The sequence below is a fragment of the Panthera leo genome, chromosome F3 (genome assembly GCF_018350215.1).
Source record: "Panthera leo isolate Ple1 chromosome F3, P.leo_Ple1_pat1.1, whole genome shotgun sequence".
Taxonomy (NCBI): Eukaryota; Metazoa; Chordata; class Mammalia; order Carnivora; family Felidae; genus Panthera; species Panthera leo.
In genome coordinates this window covers 1,521,193-1,540,071 of record NC_056696.1, presented here as the reverse complement: position 1 = coordinate 1,540,071, position 18,879 = coordinate 1,521,193, and the positions used below count along the sequence as shown (strand labels likewise).

General features: G+C 54.1%; 1 protein-coding gene across 3 annotated transcripts in view; it reads left to right on the top strand.

Annotated features, from left to right (window-relative positions):
* Nucleotides 1-7,801, top strand: part of NVL (nuclear VCP like) — an 89,165-nt gene extending 81,364 nt beyond the window's left edge. For all 3 annotated transcript variants that reach the window (XM_042924501.1, XM_042924504.1, XM_042924502.1), the window contains one exon: nt 7,553-7,801. In XM_042924501.1, the coding sequence (XP_042780435.1) occupies nt 7,553-7,597 (45 nt within the window). In that variant the 3' untranslated portion in view covers nt 7,598-7,801. The remainder of the gene's footprint in view (nt 1-7,552) is intronic.
* Nucleotides 7,802-18,879: the final 11,078 nt, after the last annotated feature.

Below are 18,879 nucleotides of genomic sequence, written 5' to 3'. Positions count from 1 at the left end.
ACTGGGGACAGTCTGACAGTTCATAGTCCTGGGGCTCTTCCTGCTAATCAACAAGAGACTGGTGATGTAAGCCCCCGAAGATTCCGTCAGCAAAAGATTGTTTCGGCTGAAATGATTTCTCACCTGCGGCGGGAGTCTGGGGCCTTTCCAGCAGTTAGATGTGGACGCGGCCCCGCGTTTGCCGTTCCTTCTAGCCTCCCTGTTTGCAGTTGAAACGTAGTTGACGCGCAGTGGAGCAGAGCACAGTCCTGCCACATGCGACAGCTGTGGCCAGCGCCAGGACCCTCCGTTCCCGCAGGAGGTCCTGGGGCGTCCGTGGAGGCCGGTGTTCCGGGCGACCCCAGGCCTGACCCGTCTTCCCGCTCTGACTTCTTCCGTCTGACGACTTGGCACACGTGGAGCTGTGTGGCGCACTCGGCGCGTCCGGCTTCTTTGCTCGGCGTGATGTCTCTGAGGTGCACGGTGTTGTGCGTCTGGAGTTTGGTCCTTCCTGCTGCAGAGCGGTTTCCCAGGGTAAGAACGTACCACAGCGTCTCGTCCTTGCTCCTGCTGGGGGACGCTCGGCCGTTTCCGGGGCCTGGCTTTTGTGAATAAAGGTCCCTTGAACGTGTGTGAGATAGAGCAAGGGAGAGAGGGGGGACGTGTCTTCACTTCTCGTGGTCAGCACCCAGACGGGCCTGGCTGGGTCTCGCACGCGGGCTGCTCCGCCCGGGTTTGGTGAGGGCTTCTGCTTCTCCACGGGCTCACGAACACCAGAGTGTCACTGTCCTTTAATGTCAGCCGTCCGAGGGATGTGAACCAGTGTCCCATGTAGTTTAAGGGGGCGTTTCCCGAACAACCGGGAAGGTGAGCATATTTTCACATGCTTGCCGGTCAGTTGGATTTCTTGTTTCCTGGCCTTGTGCTTTGCCCCTAAAAACTCAAGTTGTTTCTCTCCTTATTATAAATGTTTGTACAAATTCTTAGCGTAGTCTGGATTGAAGGCTTTTATCAGATGTGCACACAGAGGATAACTTTCTAAAGAGCAGGAGCTTTTATTATTTTTTTTTTTTTTTTTTTTTTTTTTTTTTTACATTTATTTATTTTTGAGACAGAGAGAGACAGAGCATGAACGGGGGAGGGGCAGAGAGAGAGGGAGACACAGAATCGGAAGCAGGCTCCAGGCTCCGAGCCGTCAGCCCAGAGCCCGACGCGGGGCTCGAACTCACGGACCGTGAGATCGTGACCTCCTGAGCTGAAGTCGGACGCTCAACCGACTGAGCCACCCAGGCGCCCCTATTATTTTTTTATATAAAATTTTGTTTAACATTTATTTATTTTTGGAAGACAGAGCAGGAGCAGGGAAGGGGCAGAGAGAAGGAGACACAGAATCCGAAGCAGGCTCCGGGCTCTGAGCTGTCAGCACAGAGCCCGACGCGGGGCTTGAAGCATGGAATGGGAGATCGTGACCTGAGCCGAAATCGTGCAGGAGCCTTTTGATGTATTACGTGTTCTGTCATAAGAAGTCTGGGCTATTTCAAGTTTGCAAAGATTCTCTCCTTTGTTTTTTTCTAGACGCATAATAGTTTTAGCCTTTACGTTTAGGCCTGTGATCCATTTCAAATTACTGTTTTAGTTTGATGCGACTTAGGGGTCACGGTTATGTTTTTCCATGCAGCTGCCTACTGACTCTGACCCGACTGTGGAAAAAACTTTCCTACTGAATTACCGCACCATCTGTTTGAAAACCGATTGACCGTAAATGCAAGAATCTCTTTCTGTGCTGTTCCATTGGTCTTTACATCTGACTTTATGCTGCTGTATCTTTCTTACCACAGTCTTGACTATTATAGATATATAAGTCTCAAAATCGGGTAGTATAAGTTCTCCAAATCTGTCCCTTTTCCCCCCCAAAATTGTTTTGTTTATTTTAGGCCCTTTGCGTTTCCATATAAAGTTTATAATCAGCTGATCGCTTCCTGAAAAAGAAGCTTGTTGGGATTTTGAATGAGACTGAATCTGTATATCAGCTGTGAGAGCAGAAGTTAAAAATTCATAAACTTAGTACATCTGTCCATTTGTTTAGATGCATTTAATTTCTCAGAGTTTATTCATTTTTTAATTCATTTCACTTATTAGATCCACCTGATTTATTCAGTAATGTTGTGAGTTTTGGTGTAAATATCTTACACATCTTTCATCAACTGCATTCCCAAATAATTTATACTTTTTTATGTTGTTTGTCAATGGTTTTCATTTTGTTTTCTAATCGTTTTTATATATTGACCTTGGCTGGTTCATTTGTCATTCTCTTACTTGTTTTGCCTCCAAAAAGATCAATTTTCTAGATTAAATTTCTGCTGTAATTTTGAAGTTTCCATGTTTGTTGCTCAAGCGATTTTATCACTAATAGCCACAAATGTGTGATCCAAAGCTCGATAGTTGCTTGACCTGATTCCTAAATTTGCCCATGTTTTTTGTGATAATTAAGGATTAAGTCTGCTTTACCACCTTTGTATAATACTTTTGCTGGTGAATTTGAAACCAGTGTATATTATGTTTATTGGAGGGGTCTCCGTTCCTTCTTTTTTCTTGGTCTTCTCAGTTCTGGGTGGTGGCAAAGAACGTCTTCCTTCTGGTTAAGGACAGTTCCATTGAAATTCGAGGCATAGGCAGAGTCAAACAATCCATTTCAGAAGCCAAACCGAAAGGAAATAAAATCAAACCAAAAGAAAGGTTTGGCATTTGTGGTGATGCTTTTCTGGATGTGAAACTGAGTGGCCCGTTTATAAGCCACCTCTTTCTGCTTTTAATATTAGGGCTCTTTTGGTTGTAAATGATGGAAACCCAATCCAGCTAAGATAAGTGGGGGAAACAGAACTCGTCCACATAGCAAGGGTCGTGAGAACACGGTTGGCATTGGGCACGCTGGCTGTGGAACCTCGTCACGGGTTTCCTGGGGGAAGCTGGTTGCCTGCAACCCCAGACACCCCCCAGCAAGAGAATTCCCTGCCGGCCCTGGTGGGAGAGTGTCAGGGGAGTCTGCGGTCGGCCCAGCCCAGTTTAGGACCCCACGCCAGAACCAGCCAGTGTGGCCAGTTAGGAAATTAGATACTCTGGCCAGGCTGGGTTGTGAGGGCCACAGAGTTTTTATAAAGGTCATGACTTCAAGACCTAGAATGAAAATCTCTAGATAGGATTCTGGTACTCAAGTTAATTGACTTGTTAGTGGCCGGGTTGGGATTTTGAGTCATCTTTTCATGCTGAAAAAGAATCACTAGATTTTGTTAAATGCAAAAGGAACACATCACGTTTTAGCCTGAAGACGTACTTACAGAAGTGGCAATTGCTTCGAGACGCGTTAACACTGCATAAATGGTCAGGAGACATCCAGGAAGAAAGGTGTGCCCGTACTGTCCCCAAATCTGCAGGGCCGGTCATTCTAGTCCTGAAATATCCAGCACGTTCTTAAGCCAGGTGCACCTGCCTGCCAGCTGGCGCCGTTTCTTACCTTAGAGCGCTTTCCTCCCTGGCACCACATGATTCTTCATTTGGAGTTGGGCAGCGGCAGCACGTCAGGTGGACTCCGTGTCCGCACTTAATTGGCGGACATAGTTCAGAGGCCAAATGTAGCAATGTGTCACCCGACCCAGGAAACCCTCGGTAACTGGTTGAGGGTGAGTGGTGACGGCAGTGAGCAGACCTTCCTTTTCTCCATCCCTGCTTGTCCTCGCTCCCTCCTCCAAAGATCCCTGCCCGGGCTACCAGGTCCTGTTTGGTGCTGAGAGGACCGAATGGGTCGTCACCCTATTAGGACAGACACCCGACAAATAAGACGGCCGTCCGCCAGCCGCGTCTCAGAATTCAGAGTCCTGTGTCTAGGCTGTGTCGCTTCATGGGCCAGCACAGCACAACCACTGTGCCGGTTTCACTGCTCACCAGAGACCTGAGACCCAGTTAGCCATTGATAAATGTTGAGGCCTTGAGGTTATTTCCCCAGATATTTATTACCTCAGATGATAGTCTTTTTACTCTGCTTACTCTGGCGCTGTTCCGCTATCAGGAAGGAAACCTCACTCAAACATACGGTCTGATTTTTTTTCTTTCCTCTATGAAAGCCACACCACGAAACTGTTTATTAGCTCATCGAAGTCGTGGCCGTGGCTCTTTGATTCTCCTCTTCACACTCAGGAGTACATGGGTCACTCATTTCCCCGATTATTTCTACCCCACTGACACTTGAGAGAAAAACGTTTCAAGTCAGAGTCCCTTCTCCCCTAGCTGTGTTTTAACAGCTTGCCTGAGATCCAGATTTCAACCTTGATCGCGAAGCTCTGCACGTGCGCAGGCCCTGTGCGGGGCTCGCAGATGCAGAAGTTGCAGGAGACGGGGCCCCTGTGCACAGAACACGGGCTAACCTGGCCCCTTAGTTCCATCCATGTCGCAGGTGCTTCGCGTGCAGCGTTTGCTTAAAGGGTCTCGGCCGCATGACAAAGGCGGTGTGACTGATTTTATTAAAAACACTTCTGAACCTATCATTCCAGACCTTGTAGAATTTTTTTATTCTCTTAGGAACATCCGTGGAAGGCTACATGTATGGGCTGGTGAGACTCCGTACCGTTTTATTCTGTTTAATATTTGTGGTAGTCATAAATCTTTAAACTTTAAATATTTGATTTCTGGAAAACTTGGTGAATAAGAAGCTACAGCTTCTCTTTTGGAGGTAGGCATAGTATGAATTTTGAATAAATACTAAATAAAGCAGATGACCAAACTGATTTTTAATTTGTTTGATCTTTTAAAAATGAGGCATACCATCAGGGTGAAGGCAGCCCCCTCCTTGTTTGGCAGATTGACTGGCCCTCATGAGACAGTTACTTAGGAAACGGGTGATGGCTCCTGGTAGGGAGAGACTGGCAGGGGTGGGGGAGGGGGACAAGGGGTGTAAAAGTTCACCTTTTCTCCTCTTTGAACTTTGAACCTTGAGAATGCATCACCTATTCAAAAGAATTCAAAATTGGCAAAATAGTAATTTAAAAGTTCTGGAAGACCAAAATAATAATAGTTATCTCTGGAAATGAGAATTTTTTTTTTTTTTTTTTTTTTTTTTGCTGATCTATATTTTCTAATATTTCTCCAATAAATCATGTTTTAGAATTTTAAAAAGTTATTTTACTGCAGAGAAAGGAATTGTTTTAACCTGGTTATAAACAAAGCATGCTTAAAATATCTTTACTGTTTATGATTTAGCAGTGATATTGGTATACAAGGACCCTTTCTTTATCCTATTTCAAAGTTAATTGGGCATTTCACTAATACCTACTCTATGTTTACCTTTGAAACCGTTTGAGAGGTACTTGGAAAAATGAGTGAAATAAGTACATAGACTTTTTTTTTCCAAATCCGTCTCTCAAACCGGGGTAAACACTGAGTACAGTCCAGGAAATGGGTTTCCTTCTTGAGTGGAAAATCTGCCCTGCCCTCTGTTTCAGGGCTCTGAGTCGTTGCCTAGAGAGAACATCCGTTCTGCCTTTATCTGACTCAGGGCTGTCCTCAGAAAAAGATAATGGTTGTAAACTCACTCGTAAAAGGTCAGAAACCTCGTACGTGCTGAAGAGCCTGCCGTGCGTGGCCGCTTCTGTGAGCGTAGCTGCATTTCTGCGCACCTCTCAACGGCCCTGTCCTCGTGCCTGCCCGAAGCCGGGACGTCCATGTCCCTTTGGCAGAAGTTCCCCAAGCAGGCCGGCAAACACGTCAGCGCTAAGGCCATTTGTTACCGTTTGAAACCATTTCAGTGGCCCTACTCTTTGGTCTTTGTTTTCATTTTTGCTCGTTTTGTTTTGGGGACCAAACCAGAACGATTCAAAGAGCATGTGGAAAACCAAGCAAACTGGAACAGTTGGGGAAACTGCAGAACGGACCAGCTGGGGGCGGGGCCTAAAAAACACAAGCCTCAGTGATTAGAACATTGTGATAATGGCACAGGAACTGGTCGTAATATACAGTACATAATAGTGTCCCCCACACCAGTGATGGAAACATGGTGATCGATGTCGGGGCAGCTGGGAAGCCGTCTCCAGAAGTTCAAGTCGGACTCGCATGTCACACTGCAGGTGGGGGACGGGGGTGGGGGGCGGCGGGAGAGTTTAAAAGGAAAATCTGAAACCATCAAAGTAGGAGGAGACCAGAGATTTGTCTGGAAGTTCAAGTGGGGCGTGCCTTGTTTCCTCTCAGCGCAAAACCCGGCAACATAAATGAAAGACTCAGAATCTGACACACGAGGATAAAAATTTCTGCGCTAAAAAACTCGTCAAAAGACAAGTGACCAAATAAGGAAAATGTTTGCAGTTAATGTCACAAAGAGTGAATCAGAACGACCAGAAACTGATGAGGAAGAGACCGACACAGAAAATGTTGGAAAAGAGGCGCTAGGTGAAGGACAGGGACAGACCCTTCACGGAAAAGCCAACGGGCTCGTTAAACGGAAAACTCCTCATCTTACTGATAACGGAAGAAAAGCAACTAAGATACTACTCTTTGCCTGGCAGTAGGCAAAGATCTCCGGACTTGATGATGCCTGTTGGCCGGGATACGAGGAGGTGGGGGCGCACAGCCCTTTCCCGGGACTGAACCGGATTCCCGCCGCGGCTGGCCGGGCGGCTCCGGGAACTTCCCCCGGAAGCGCTCACGACAGCGGAGCGGACCCGACGGTGGCTCCGCTGTGAGGCTCTGACAGATCAACTCGGAAGAGAGGAGTGTCTTCTAAACGTGCCGTCGGGAAGCAGGGGTCCTGTTTCAGTCAAACACGAGGGAAACGCAGCGGCGTCAGTGCTCGTGCCACAGGAGGAAGACCTGACAGCGTCGACGGGAGGGGCTTCGTTCACTCTGCGACTGCGTCGGGTCCTCGAACCTTGCGAGCACCTCGCGCATCCGAAAGAAGAACGACATTGGATTTTAAAACAGGTGTTCGAGGGCTCGAAACACAAGCACGTCCTCCCTCGGCCTAAACAAGCAGCAGTCGAGCCGCTTCCCCAGACCTTAGATGCGTGTGTGGCCCCGGCGAGACCCCACGGGGCATCCCCCTGAAGGCAGCCTCCCCCCCCCCCCCACCTGCGCTGGAGCTACCCCGGCAGCTTCCTGCAGGTGCTTCTGTCCCCTTCCCATCCACGCTCAGAACACTTAAAATCCTGCTTTCTTTGCTGCGTGGATAGAGCCGTAAGCAGCTCGTCACCCGACTTTTACGGCAAACCTCAGTCCCCGTGGAAGGGGGGGCACGTGGGGCGGGCCGCGCACCGAGCAGGCGGCTCCTTCCTCGGCCCAGAGACTGGGCGTCCTCACACGGTGTCCCCGCACCTGTCTGGGCTTCGCCCCTCTTCTTGCAGCGACACCGGTCGTGCTGGCTTAGAGCCCGTTCCGGGGGCTTCGATTGAACGTAATCGCCTCCCTAAAGATCTTTTCTCCAGTCACAGTCACGTGAGGTCCTGGGGGGCTGGGATATCCGCATACGCGTTTCGGGGGCACGGTTCGGCCCACCGCACACTCACCAGCTCTGTGTCTTGTCCCCTGTTCTTAGGACCAGGTGATGTACGAAGCCCTGCAGCGGTCCCTCGGCCGGTGACCCCCCTTCCGACGGGCCGCGGATGGCGGCCCGTGTACGCGTGTTCTTCTCAGAGCGACGCGGCCCGTTCCGAGCTGAAGACGCTTCCCATCCACCAGCCGCGCGTGGGAACACCCTCCCCTCTCTTTAAGTAAATCACGTTTAACTGTTGAAATAAAATCACTGATAACTTTTTTTAAATAAAACGTTTATTTTGAACCGTTCTCAACTGTGCTGCAGAGAAGTTGCAATCACAGCAAAAAGAGCTTTTCTCCCCTGAGCCGTCTGAGGTACGTTGCCAACCTGAGGCCGCGTCACCCCCAGATACTTTGTTTCCTGCCGCCAGGACACCCCCACAACCGAGAAAGCAGCCGTGGGACCCGCTGTCCTGTGGCCTCAGGCCCCTTCCAGATCTCCAGCTGCCCCAGCTGTGCCCTCCCGTGGAAGGTGCTGGAAACCAGGTAAGTGTCTCCTTCCTCATCAGACTCCGCTGTGTCCCTGTGGTGTCCAGATTGTCCTCCTTCCACAGCCCCTCTGAGGCTTCCACCGGTCACTGCTCCGTCCTGAAAGCCCCACTTTGTGCTGTGTTTCTGCTACACCTCGTTTACCGCGCTCCCCACGGTGGGGTCCGCGGCTGTAGCCCCTCCCAGAGTCTCTCCTTCATGCTCCAGAAGTGTTTATGCTACTTTTAAGAATGGACTTGACGAAGTGGAGGAAATACGAATAGATGAAAGCACCCCAGGCAGATAAAACACCGTCCTTTTTACTGAGGAGCCCGCAGAAGCACAGCGACCTCTGACGTGACCCCTCCCACAGTTGCCGCAGGTGCTGTTGCGTGGGGCAGGGCGCTGGGAGGACAGCACTCTGGGACCCTAGGGGACGGGACACGGGGGCAATGGAACGGCATCCTGTGCTAGAGATGGCAAAGGATGAAGGGCAGTTATTAGAGGCCGGAAGGTTTGGGGCCCTAAATTTGAGTAGTAGGTTCGACTGTTTTTGCAGCCAAATAGAAGGAGAAAGCCAACTGGCAAATCACGTGGCAAATCATGAGAAAAGGCTAAGGTTTTCGTGGCACTTGAACGTTAGGTCTGAGCACCCTTCCTTTCAGTAGTTGAGCTCAGCCTGAGCGTGAGCGACCGGACAGGCCGCGTGTCCTTGAGCCTCACCGACAGCTGGGCCTGGCTGGACGGCAGGCGCTTACTAGGCGGGAGACCAACCCTCTAGGGTCACAGTGCGTGTTGCCAGTGCTTCTCCGGAAGGAAGGAGAGGTGCCACCACGTAAGCACGATGTGCAGGCTGCACATGGTCATGAGTTCTTGGTCCCCAGCTCGCGCCGGGGGGCAGATGCCGCCCCCATTTCATCAGACAGAAGTGAGGTCCAGAGCTGGTTCACGAATATGGCTCTCTAGTTAAACCTGCCCAGCTTTTAGTCCACTTGTGAGAAAGACCCAGTCCTGTGTTCAGAAACACCTGGAATTCTGTCCATATGTGGAAACGCTCCGTGGTCTCCCTGAACACTTGGTGCTGACGACCTCAACTCCTCGCCCAGGCTGGTGTGTGTGGCACAAACAGCGATGGCCCCCCACGATCTGTTCACCCTTCTTCCTCTGGTGACAGGGTGTGCTGAGAACAGTGACCTGACCTGACCCGGCCTGGCCTGCGTGGCCTGTCCCACCTGGGGCAGCCTGCGTGGAAACCTTGGATCTGAGGCCGTAAGCAGAACCTCTGGGATCGTCCCCAAAGACCACAACTGGTGTTGGAAGAAGAAAATTCTGTGTGGCTTTTTAACGCCACCCTTGCCCTTTGCGGGGCTGTGCTCTGGGATCACAAACCCCTTCCGCCAGGTACCTGGTGACACTCTGGGAGGCAGTGGGGCCACAAGGGGTAAGAAGCCAAGGCCTCTGGGCACCTGTGAGCAGTTTTCTCAGACTCAGATGAACTGGACCTTTGTCTGGCTTAAGCCATTTATATTTTGGTCTCCGTTAAAGCAGCCAGGCTAATAATGGCCTAGTTAACACGGTGTTCAGACCAGGAAAGGCAGTTGTGAACGAGCGCGAGCAGAGCTCTGACGCGGTAAGAGGAGGGCTGGGGCCGGGCAGCCAGGCCACACCGGGGCCAGGGAAGTTCTGAGAAAGTGAGGTCTCAGCTGAGCCCTGGAGGCCAGGATGGAAATGCCGGAAGGGAAGGAGCAACTTGAGCTGAGAACAGACCTGGGGCCGGTGTCCCTGGGGAGCAGGTGGGCGTTCCCTTTCTTTCGCAGGTTATCGCCACAACCGCGCGAAGTCGTGTCCGCAGGAGGGTCTTATTTCCAAAAGCTCAGAGTAACCTAATTACCCGATTAGTTACCTAATCACCCTGTGCGTTTTTGACACACGCGTCCGCATGGCACATGTCTCGCCGCCCAGGCTCTGCTGCCTGAACTCGGGGACTGAACACATTTGGACACAGTGGACGAGATCCTCACTTGGAAACTGTCCTGTTCGTGTTCCAAAGCTGAGAAGCCACGGATCCAGCTTAAGTTGGCGCCCTCCTCACTCAGACGCTGTCCGTGGTCCCATTGCTCTAGATGTGTAAGAACCGTGCCAATCACTAGGATCGGCATTTGCCTGTTATCTTCAACTTACTTGTATAAAAGGTCAAAACACGCAGCTAAACATTCAAGCCTTGCAGTCGTCTGACGCCCACCCCGGCTCGGCCGCTTCGCTCCCTGCCGAAGCAGGGTCTCCTCACCCAGCCAGGGCCTGGTGCCGGGGCGCGTCCAATGAAAGTGAATTCTCCGGTCTTACAAGGCCATCGCGAGGAGACTGCTGCCTGGCACGTGGCCCTTCCACGTGCGGACGTGACGTGGATTCATCGGGTCATAGAAATCTGACTTTGTCGTCCGGAAACCGAGGCCGGGACACGTGAAGAGCCTATAACCCGGCAACTCACTCCTGCACATCTACCCGACGGAAACGTGTGCACGTGTTCACCAAACAGCGGCAGAGTCCATCCCAGACCAGAACCAGGGACAGCCCCAACATCTGTCAGCAGTGGAGCGGCCGCTCGAGGTGTCCCAGTCACTGGGATGTGACCCTGCAACCGCACAGGCGATGCTCTCGGATCCCAGACCTCGTGCATCCTGCTCGGGAACGTATCAAGTTCAAATAGGCCACGGCCACGGATGCCATTAGCAGTCGGGCTGATGGTTACTCCTGGGCTGGTGGTGCCTGGAAGGGGTCTGGACCCAGTGCCCAGCACACGGGCGCATGGTCTCTGTGGCAAGTCCTCACTCCCTGTGCTGGGCTCTTTCCTGTGTCTTCACCTCAGTCAAAGAATTTAAACCAACTTCCCAATTTTCCCTATAATTCACAATCCTTTATCTGATGTGATTCACAGTAAACATTTTGAGGGCACCTGGGTGGCTCAGTCGGTTGAGCGTCCGACTTCGACTCAGGTCATGATCTCACGGTTTGTGAGTTCGAGCCCCACATCGGGCTCTGTGCTGACAGCCCAGAGCCTGGAGCCTGCTTCGGATTCTGTCTCCTTCTCTCTCTGCCCCTCCCCCCACTCATGCTCTGTCTCTCAAAATAAAAACATTTAAAAATTTTTTTCTTAATTAAAACTTTCAATAGTAGAAAACATTGAAGATTAAGAACAGAGCATCAGTACTGAAAGTGGGGGTTACTTAGCCGTGAACAGCCACATGGGCCCAAGGCTGAGTTGACCTTCCTTTCCTCCGTTTTCCTTGAGACCCCTGGTGCTTTGCGCACTCTGTCCCCCCATCCCATGGCTGGTGAGAAACTGAGGTAAAGAGGGAGGGAGCGTTATTTCAGTTGGCCTGACGCCAGTGCTGTTCTTTGCTCCCAGGAGCAGAGGGTGAGCCGTTGAGGGCGGGTGGACGGAAGTTGCCTCCTGGACCGTTTCCCCTCTTGGGTGTTGATATGACCGTGCAGCCGAGTGAGTCTTGCCCGGGGCAGGAGGGAGGCTTGTCAGGTTGGGGCTCTCGGCCACGGAGGCCAGTAGTGCACGTTCTGTCACGGCCCCGAATATTCCGTCTCCCAAGACCACGGCCAGACAGAGCAACTGGAACGTGGGTCGGTCCCTCCGTCCCAGCAGCACCTGCTGGGACACCTGCCGTCCTGCCCTCCCGCGCTCCGAGTCTTGAAGGCGGCTTCTGGTCTCCGGGTGGCGGTGAGGCCCTGCTCCCGTAGGAGCGTTTCTGAGAGTTCCCCAGACGCGGCCCCGGCGGTGGTGCCTTGTCCCGTTCCAGCCCCGCACACTGTCACACAGGGTCGCCCTTCCAGATCTCTAATTCTTCCTGTTGACACAGAGCAGGGCCAGCCCCTGGGTCCCCTCAGCCCCAGCCGCCAGATCCAGTGCATGACCTGGATCCTCCGTGAGGAAGAGGGAAAAACGTAAAAACCCGGTGCCTGCGAAGCCCATGTGGCAGGAAGGAAGCCGAGCAGGGACTGGCGACCCCATCTGTGCCTCGATGGACCCCGGCGCCGACCTCTCCCCCGCGCTCCCTCATCACCACCCTAAAACCCATGCCCGGGGCGGAGGTTTAACGTGTCAGCAGACTCACAGCCCAAGAAGAAGCAGGACCTTTAAAGTCCCATCTCTACGTGCTTACCTGTCCCTGCCTTCCCTCTTGACCCTCCCTGACCTCTCCTCGGGGACATGCTGACCTGTCCCTGCCTTCCCCCCGCCCCCCAAACCCCCCTGACTCCTCGGGGCCCCAGTAAATCCCTGCCTGGAACAGCCATCAGCCTCTCGTCACTTCTGCACTGTTGGGTCACAGAGTCACTTCTCAGGTTAACACAGGGACCTTTGTGATACGACACCAGCTTTGGCCCCTGTCCCGCCCCCTCCCCTGACCACGTTTATTGTCACTCCAGTGAGGAGCATTGTTCTTTCACATGGAACCACTGCTGGGATGTCCCTGCTCCCTGGAACAGCCCCCTGCCCCCCCCCCCCAGGGCCGAAAGTGCCTCTTCCCGAGCAGCCCCGCCCAATCCCTCCCTCTGGGTTCTGCACAAACTGCTTTGTGCCCACCTGGACTGTGGCGCCCACACCAGATCAGCCCTAGGTGCCGGATGCGAGTTCTCGTGTTAATTCAACACACGCTTCGTGAGGCCTGCCTCACGTCTGCTGGCTTTCGGGTGCCTCCTTGATTCTTAGCTCACGAAGAACTTCGATGCCGAAGTAACGAGCAGACCTTTCAACCCTTGCTTCCAGCTTAGATTTGCTTCTTAAACATGGACTCACTTGCTTCCACTACCATCATACACTCTGCAGGGCACAGGTTTGGAGTATCTGTGCTTTAACACAAAACGTCACGGCTTTGCCATTCTGCCCGGTGGCCTGGGTTGGGCATGCAGAGGAAGGTGAACTATAGACATTATCTTACTAAAACATCGAAACTGAGGAATAGAGTATCTTCCTTTTATATTTGAGAAAACTGAGGCCCAGAGAGGTTAAGCAACTTGCCCTTGGTCACACAGCTAACAAGTGACATCTGGGGATTCGAACCAAGACTGGCTTAAGTCTAAAGCCTCTGTCCTCCTACATCCTACCGGCTGCTTTGTTAGGAAGTGGAATTCTGTGTCGTGTCTCCTGGGTCTGTAAGAGGTTCTGCCTCCGTTAGCTAGTCTGACTCGAAACAACGATAATCTTTTTAAAATAATGGACAACGTTTCTTCGAATTCAAGCAACTAGCATCAGAAGCCTCTAGGCGCTAGCCACTTGTGAACTCTCCAGTTGTGAAAAACAACCGCCTGTTGAAATGACTGTCGGGTTGCAGGTCAAGGTCTGTGGAGCAAGATGTAGCCACAGAGGTAAAAACAAATGCGTGATTTAGCGATTTCCTATGGAAACTTTTGAATACATATGGAAGAACAGTACTTGGTTAAACCATAAGCAGCTGCTGTTTTGCAGATCAAACACAGCAACGTCCCGTCACCTGGTCCAAACACAGCAATGTCACCTGGTCCAGACAGGGTGACTCCCCACACACCCCCACCCAGCTTCTCCGCCGATGAGCTCGTGGCCAGTCTCATTCCATCTGTCCGTCCCTCAAGACTGCCCGCCACGGATTACTGGGAAATGAACCTGAGACGATGTATCATTTAATCCATATGTATTTCAGTTCAGTGATTTTTAAATGGATACCGTGGGGGCGAAGAAATAGCTACCCTGTTGTCCAGCCTCACGAGTCAAAGATTTAAGGAAATGGGTGAATGTTTAACCCCAGGGACAGTCAGGAATGTGCCCACCTATCCTCCGCAGAAGCAGAAGTGGTTTCTAGATTCCGGAGAACAGTGGACGTGTCTTTTGGGGCTGCCCACCGAGGGGCTGAGCTCACGCGGCACGCTGCCGTTTGCACCATTTGGATTTCGTTTGGGAAAATACTACCTGCAGTTGGTTTTCAGAACTTCTGGGTTGTGAGTCGCCTGTCGGTGTGTCCCCTCCGTGATACGTGTTGACTCGGGGTCCCCGGGTGGGGCGTGGGGGGCCCCGCTCACTCGGTCTCCCCGGGGAGGACCCGTAAAACCCCACCTTGCAGTTAAAGGTGGGGAACCCAGGAACGAACTGCCCAAAAACACCGTCAGTGGGGCCCAGGGGTGGGGCCCAGGTGCTTGTCCTACGACCGCAAACGCTAGCCAGCCTTGAGATGGGGAGATGATGGCATGGACTGATCTGAGACCGCCTTCCCCCCCCCCCCCCACCCCTGCAGCACATGGGCAGGGGCAGAGCAGACCGCGGGCGGGGCCCCTCCTCCTGGGCAGAGCCGGCTGGCCTATCCTCTGATAATGGGAACAAAGGCAGAAGGAAATGGCAGAAAAAATTAAGTTTCCTTATGACCTGCAGCCCATTGAGGGACATCTGAAGCTGGCAGAGGAAAACATTTCTCCAGGAACTCCCTACCTTAACGCCTTAACGTCTTAACGTTAATGCTTTGTTAGAGAAAAACAACCTTAGCTTGACAATAGCCAGGCCTCCAGGATCCTGGGAGTTTCACATAGGAAAGTCCTTTTGGTTGGGGCGCCTGGGTGGCTCAGTCGGTTAAGCGGCCGACTTCAGCTCAGGTCACGATCTCGCGGTCCGTGAGTTCGAGCCCTGCGTCGGGCTCTGGGCTGATGGCTCGGAGCCTGGCGCCTGCTTCCGATTCTGTGTCTCCCTCTCTCTCTGCCCCTCCCCCGTTCATGCTCTGTCTCTCTCTGTCCCAAAAATAAATAAAAAACGTTGAAAAAAAAATTTAAAAAAAAAAAAAAAAAGAAAGTCCTTTTGGAAACCTCTGTCCTTACCTCCCCCAACTCTATAACCAGTCATTCCCCACGACCCCAGGGCGGCCCTTTCTGCCCCCGGATCCTGTCCCCGTCCTTTAATGAAACCACCTTTTTGCACTGAAGACCTCTCAAGAATTCTTTCTTGGCGGCCGGGTCTGAACCCCAACCCTTCAGACCCCACGTGCCCCATGGAGGGTGCCCGGCGGCGCCCAGGCCTCGCGTCCAGGCTCCGGGCAGTAAGAGCGGCTACACCAGCGTGGGACGCACCCCCATCTGAGCCTACACGGAGGGCCCGGGGTTTCCATTCACCGCTTCCTGAAGGGTTCCCACCGGCGGGTCAGGTCTCACGGAAGTTCTTCCGGGCTGGGACTTGCCCCTCCTAGGTCTTCTGCGACCCCATCGACCCCGAAGGCTCTGATAGTTTCTCCTGAGCCCAGTGGCAAGCCCTCTTCCGGGACCCCCCCCCCCCCAACCTCCAGGGAGGCGAGGTGGGTCCCGGGAAGCAGGGGGTGTCTTGTCTACTTCCGCCCCTTCCACCCTTCAGGAGGGTGTCTGGATGCGCCCCACCAGAATGAGGAGGAACCCCAAGAACAGAAGACGGGGGACAGAGGGAGGGGGCCGGGGGCCCTCGGGGAGGCCGCCTGCCCAGCCTGCAGCCGCTGACAACACGGAGCCGCCACGGGGCGTGACCACGGCGCGAACGCCCGCCTCCCACGGTCCTTTGAACATGAAGACTGCCTGGCCCACTTCCCTCAGCACGTGCTCTTCTGTCCCTTCCCCGGAGAGCTGGTCACCTCGCTTCCCGAGCACCCGAGCGCGCGGATTCCGCCGACCGGCAGCCAGCGAGTCTGGAGGCGGGAGGCCCAGAGCGGCGCACTCCCTGCGAGCTTCTGATCAGGTTCCTGCCGGACAGGTGGCACCTCGTTCACACCGCGCCTGCTGCCTGCCTCGGCGTCCCCAGGGAGCCCCAGGGAGGGCGAGGGGGATCCAGAGCGGAACCTTCCAGCTACAAAGAAGTAAGTCACGGGGATGTGACGTGCGACATGGGGAATGCCGTCGATACTCCTGTCACGGCATCGTGTGATGGCAGAGGGTGACCACACTGTCGTGCGCCTGAAATATGGATAGAACATCGCACGCCGATTATGCTTTAATGAAAAAATGTTTTCTCGGGGGCGCCTGGGTGGCTCAGTCGGTTGAGCGTCCGACTTCAGCTCAGGTCACGATCTCACGGTCCGTGAGTTCGAGCCCCGTGTCGGGCTCTGGGCTGATGGCTCGGAGCCTGGAGCCTGCTTCGGATTCTGTGTCTCCCTCTCTCTCTGCCCCTCCCCCGTTCGTGCTCTGTCTCTCTCTGTCTCAAAAATAAAAAAACGTTAAAAAAAAATTTTTTTTTAAATGTTTTCTCGTTAAAAAAAAAAAATTTGTGGCAGTAATTTGAAGAAATTCCATGAACGAATAGATGAGAAACGTTTTGCAGCAATTTAGAAGGTAGTGTGTTCACAATGCTTTTGATCTCCGCTTCCTCGAAAAGCTCAAGAACACTTTTTCGTGGAGAACTTCACAAAAAAAGAAGAAATACAAGGAAGGGATTGGCACAAAAGGCACGTAATGGTCTCCTCTGGGGGGACGGGGTGGGGTGGGGCGGGCGCCCGGGGTCCTCTCTGGTGCGCGTGTCCTGCTTCGTTCCTGTTGACCCACATTATTGAAATACAACTGTGTACAAAACGCCGTGCCCACTGAATACGGCTGGAGGAGACTGGAGATAAGCGGCCACCTGTGAAGTCGTTATGACATTCCGTGGCATAAACCTGTCACCTCCTCCCGCCCTCATTAATTTTCCTGCTCGTGATAAGAACATGTGACCTTAGATCTACCCGCTTTCTGAGTTTGTAGGCAGACGGCGCGGCGTTGTTAAGCACGGCTCAGGGCACGACACACACACGGTTCATCTCCTGCGACACGCTTTGTACCCTTGACTGGTGACCCCATCCTTGCTCTGTTGTGACCCTTCAAGTGCCAGGCGGACATTTTACGCTCCTTCCTGTATCTGTGGCATCTTTCACAAAGGAAGCATTTTTAGAGTCGGGGCTGCTTTCGGGAAACACGGCACGACTGAGAGAGTCGCTGAGGGAGACGCGATCTCAGGTTCAAGGTCACAGGGACAGTTACACGGGCCGGGAACCCTCAGCCTCCCTCCAGCCCTGACTCACCACCCAGATGTGCCCGCCTCCGGGGCTGCAGGCGGCCTGCCTGTCCGCGGGGTGAAGCCCGTAGGAGCACCTTCCGACCCAGCAGACTTGTGCCTCGGCACCTGCTCCTGCCCTTGCCCTCCCCGGGCGCCAAGCCGGCAGGTGTTTGCTGAGGTGAAAGGGCGCCTCTGCTTGAGAGTCTGCGGGGTGGCCCGGGCCACCAAGGGCCCAAGGGCAGACAAAGATTTCGTGAATTGGTTCAACAAAAAATGGTCCCTGGCCGCTCCGCTCTGAGCACACCCAGAGTCCCCGCGGGGCTCTCCTGGGGGTGGGGGTCTGGTCAGTGAGCCGGACACACGGGTGCTCACGTGCACATGGGGCACACGGGGCTCAGGGGCTGAGCATGCCGTTGTGTGCCGACGCGTCGGGAATAGCAGACAGACGGCCGGCAAGGCCCGCGGGGCTCCCCTGCGTGGGATCATGGTGTGGGCCCTGTGGGCCCCTCGCGGCCGCAGCCTTGCAGCCGGGCAGTCCTGTGTCCGTGCGTCTGTCCTGCCCCCTCCGCGAAGACGCTCCGGGACAGTCCTGGCAGCCCGCCGGGTCAGCAGGTGAGGAAAGTGACCCCCGACGGCGCGAGGAGCCGGCCACAGCCAGAGGAGCAGCCGGCCGGCCTCGCGGCTGAAAATCCCTTCCTTTACAGACACAAAGGACGGTCGGGGGCAGTTGGTCGGGGGTTGGGCCGCTGCTCCGCGAGCCGTCCCAAGGCAGAGCGGTGACTCATCCGGGGAGAGAAGACTCGAGTCCTGGAAGCCTGGCCTCAGGTCCACACGATGAGGGGGCGCCCGGCGCCGGGTCCGCTGACCAGCTCGTGATTCGCTCGCGATGCTGATGCTGACCTTCCTGCCGCTACAGGAATCCCTAGAAACTTACAGAAAGGTGGCCGAATCCCACTTCTCCGAGACCAGCACTGTTCACGTGTTTCAAACGTTGTGCCTAAGTTTTCCTCCCGTCAGACGTGCCAGGTGGTTTTGTCCCTGATCAACACTTCCATCAAATAGGTCTCGCGTCCCTGACCGGTCACCTGCCTCTGTCCCTACGCTCCCTCCGGGACGCGGGGCCCTTGGGGGACAGATCCCGCAGCTCTGCGGGCCTCCCCACCATCGGGACGTTTCCCTGACGCCCGCCTGGTGCTTCACAGGGCGCGCCGGGCCGGCGCCCGAGTCGCGCTTTCTTTTTCGTCTCCGTGTTTAATTCCCCTCCTCTGCTGTCGGTGAAAACACGCAGGACTTTCCCACACGCACTGTCCATCCAGCCGTGACAGAGACACGCGCACCAGACGACTGGACGGCAGAAACCGCTGGCCGCGGTGCCGACCACCCGAAAGCCCAAGGCCAAGGAGCAGGCACGGTGGGCTTCACGTCGAGGCTGGAGGCGGCCACCACATCACACCTCACTCCCTGCACCCAGAGCCCCTCGGAAGCCAGTTCGAGGGACGGGGGCAGAGGCTTGACCCGGCTGGTTTTTCGGCAGAAGGGTGGCGAGCCCCGCCGGGCTCCCTGGGGAGCGAGTGCCCCGGGCAGGGGAGGCGGCCCCCGCGGCCAAGCGATGGGCTGGTACCTGCAGGGAGCAGGCCCCTGAGCACGACGCTGTGCGCCTGCAGCAGATGAATCAGACCCGAGTTGCATGGGACACGTGTGAGCACGTGCAAACACGGGGAGTTCGCTGCCCAGGGTGGCCATCACAAGGACACCGGCATGACCACGTGGGAAGTGATTGCATCCACCGTGGCCCCACGTCTGATAAGGCCCCATTCTGAGGTCTGGGGGCTCGGCTTCAGCACGTC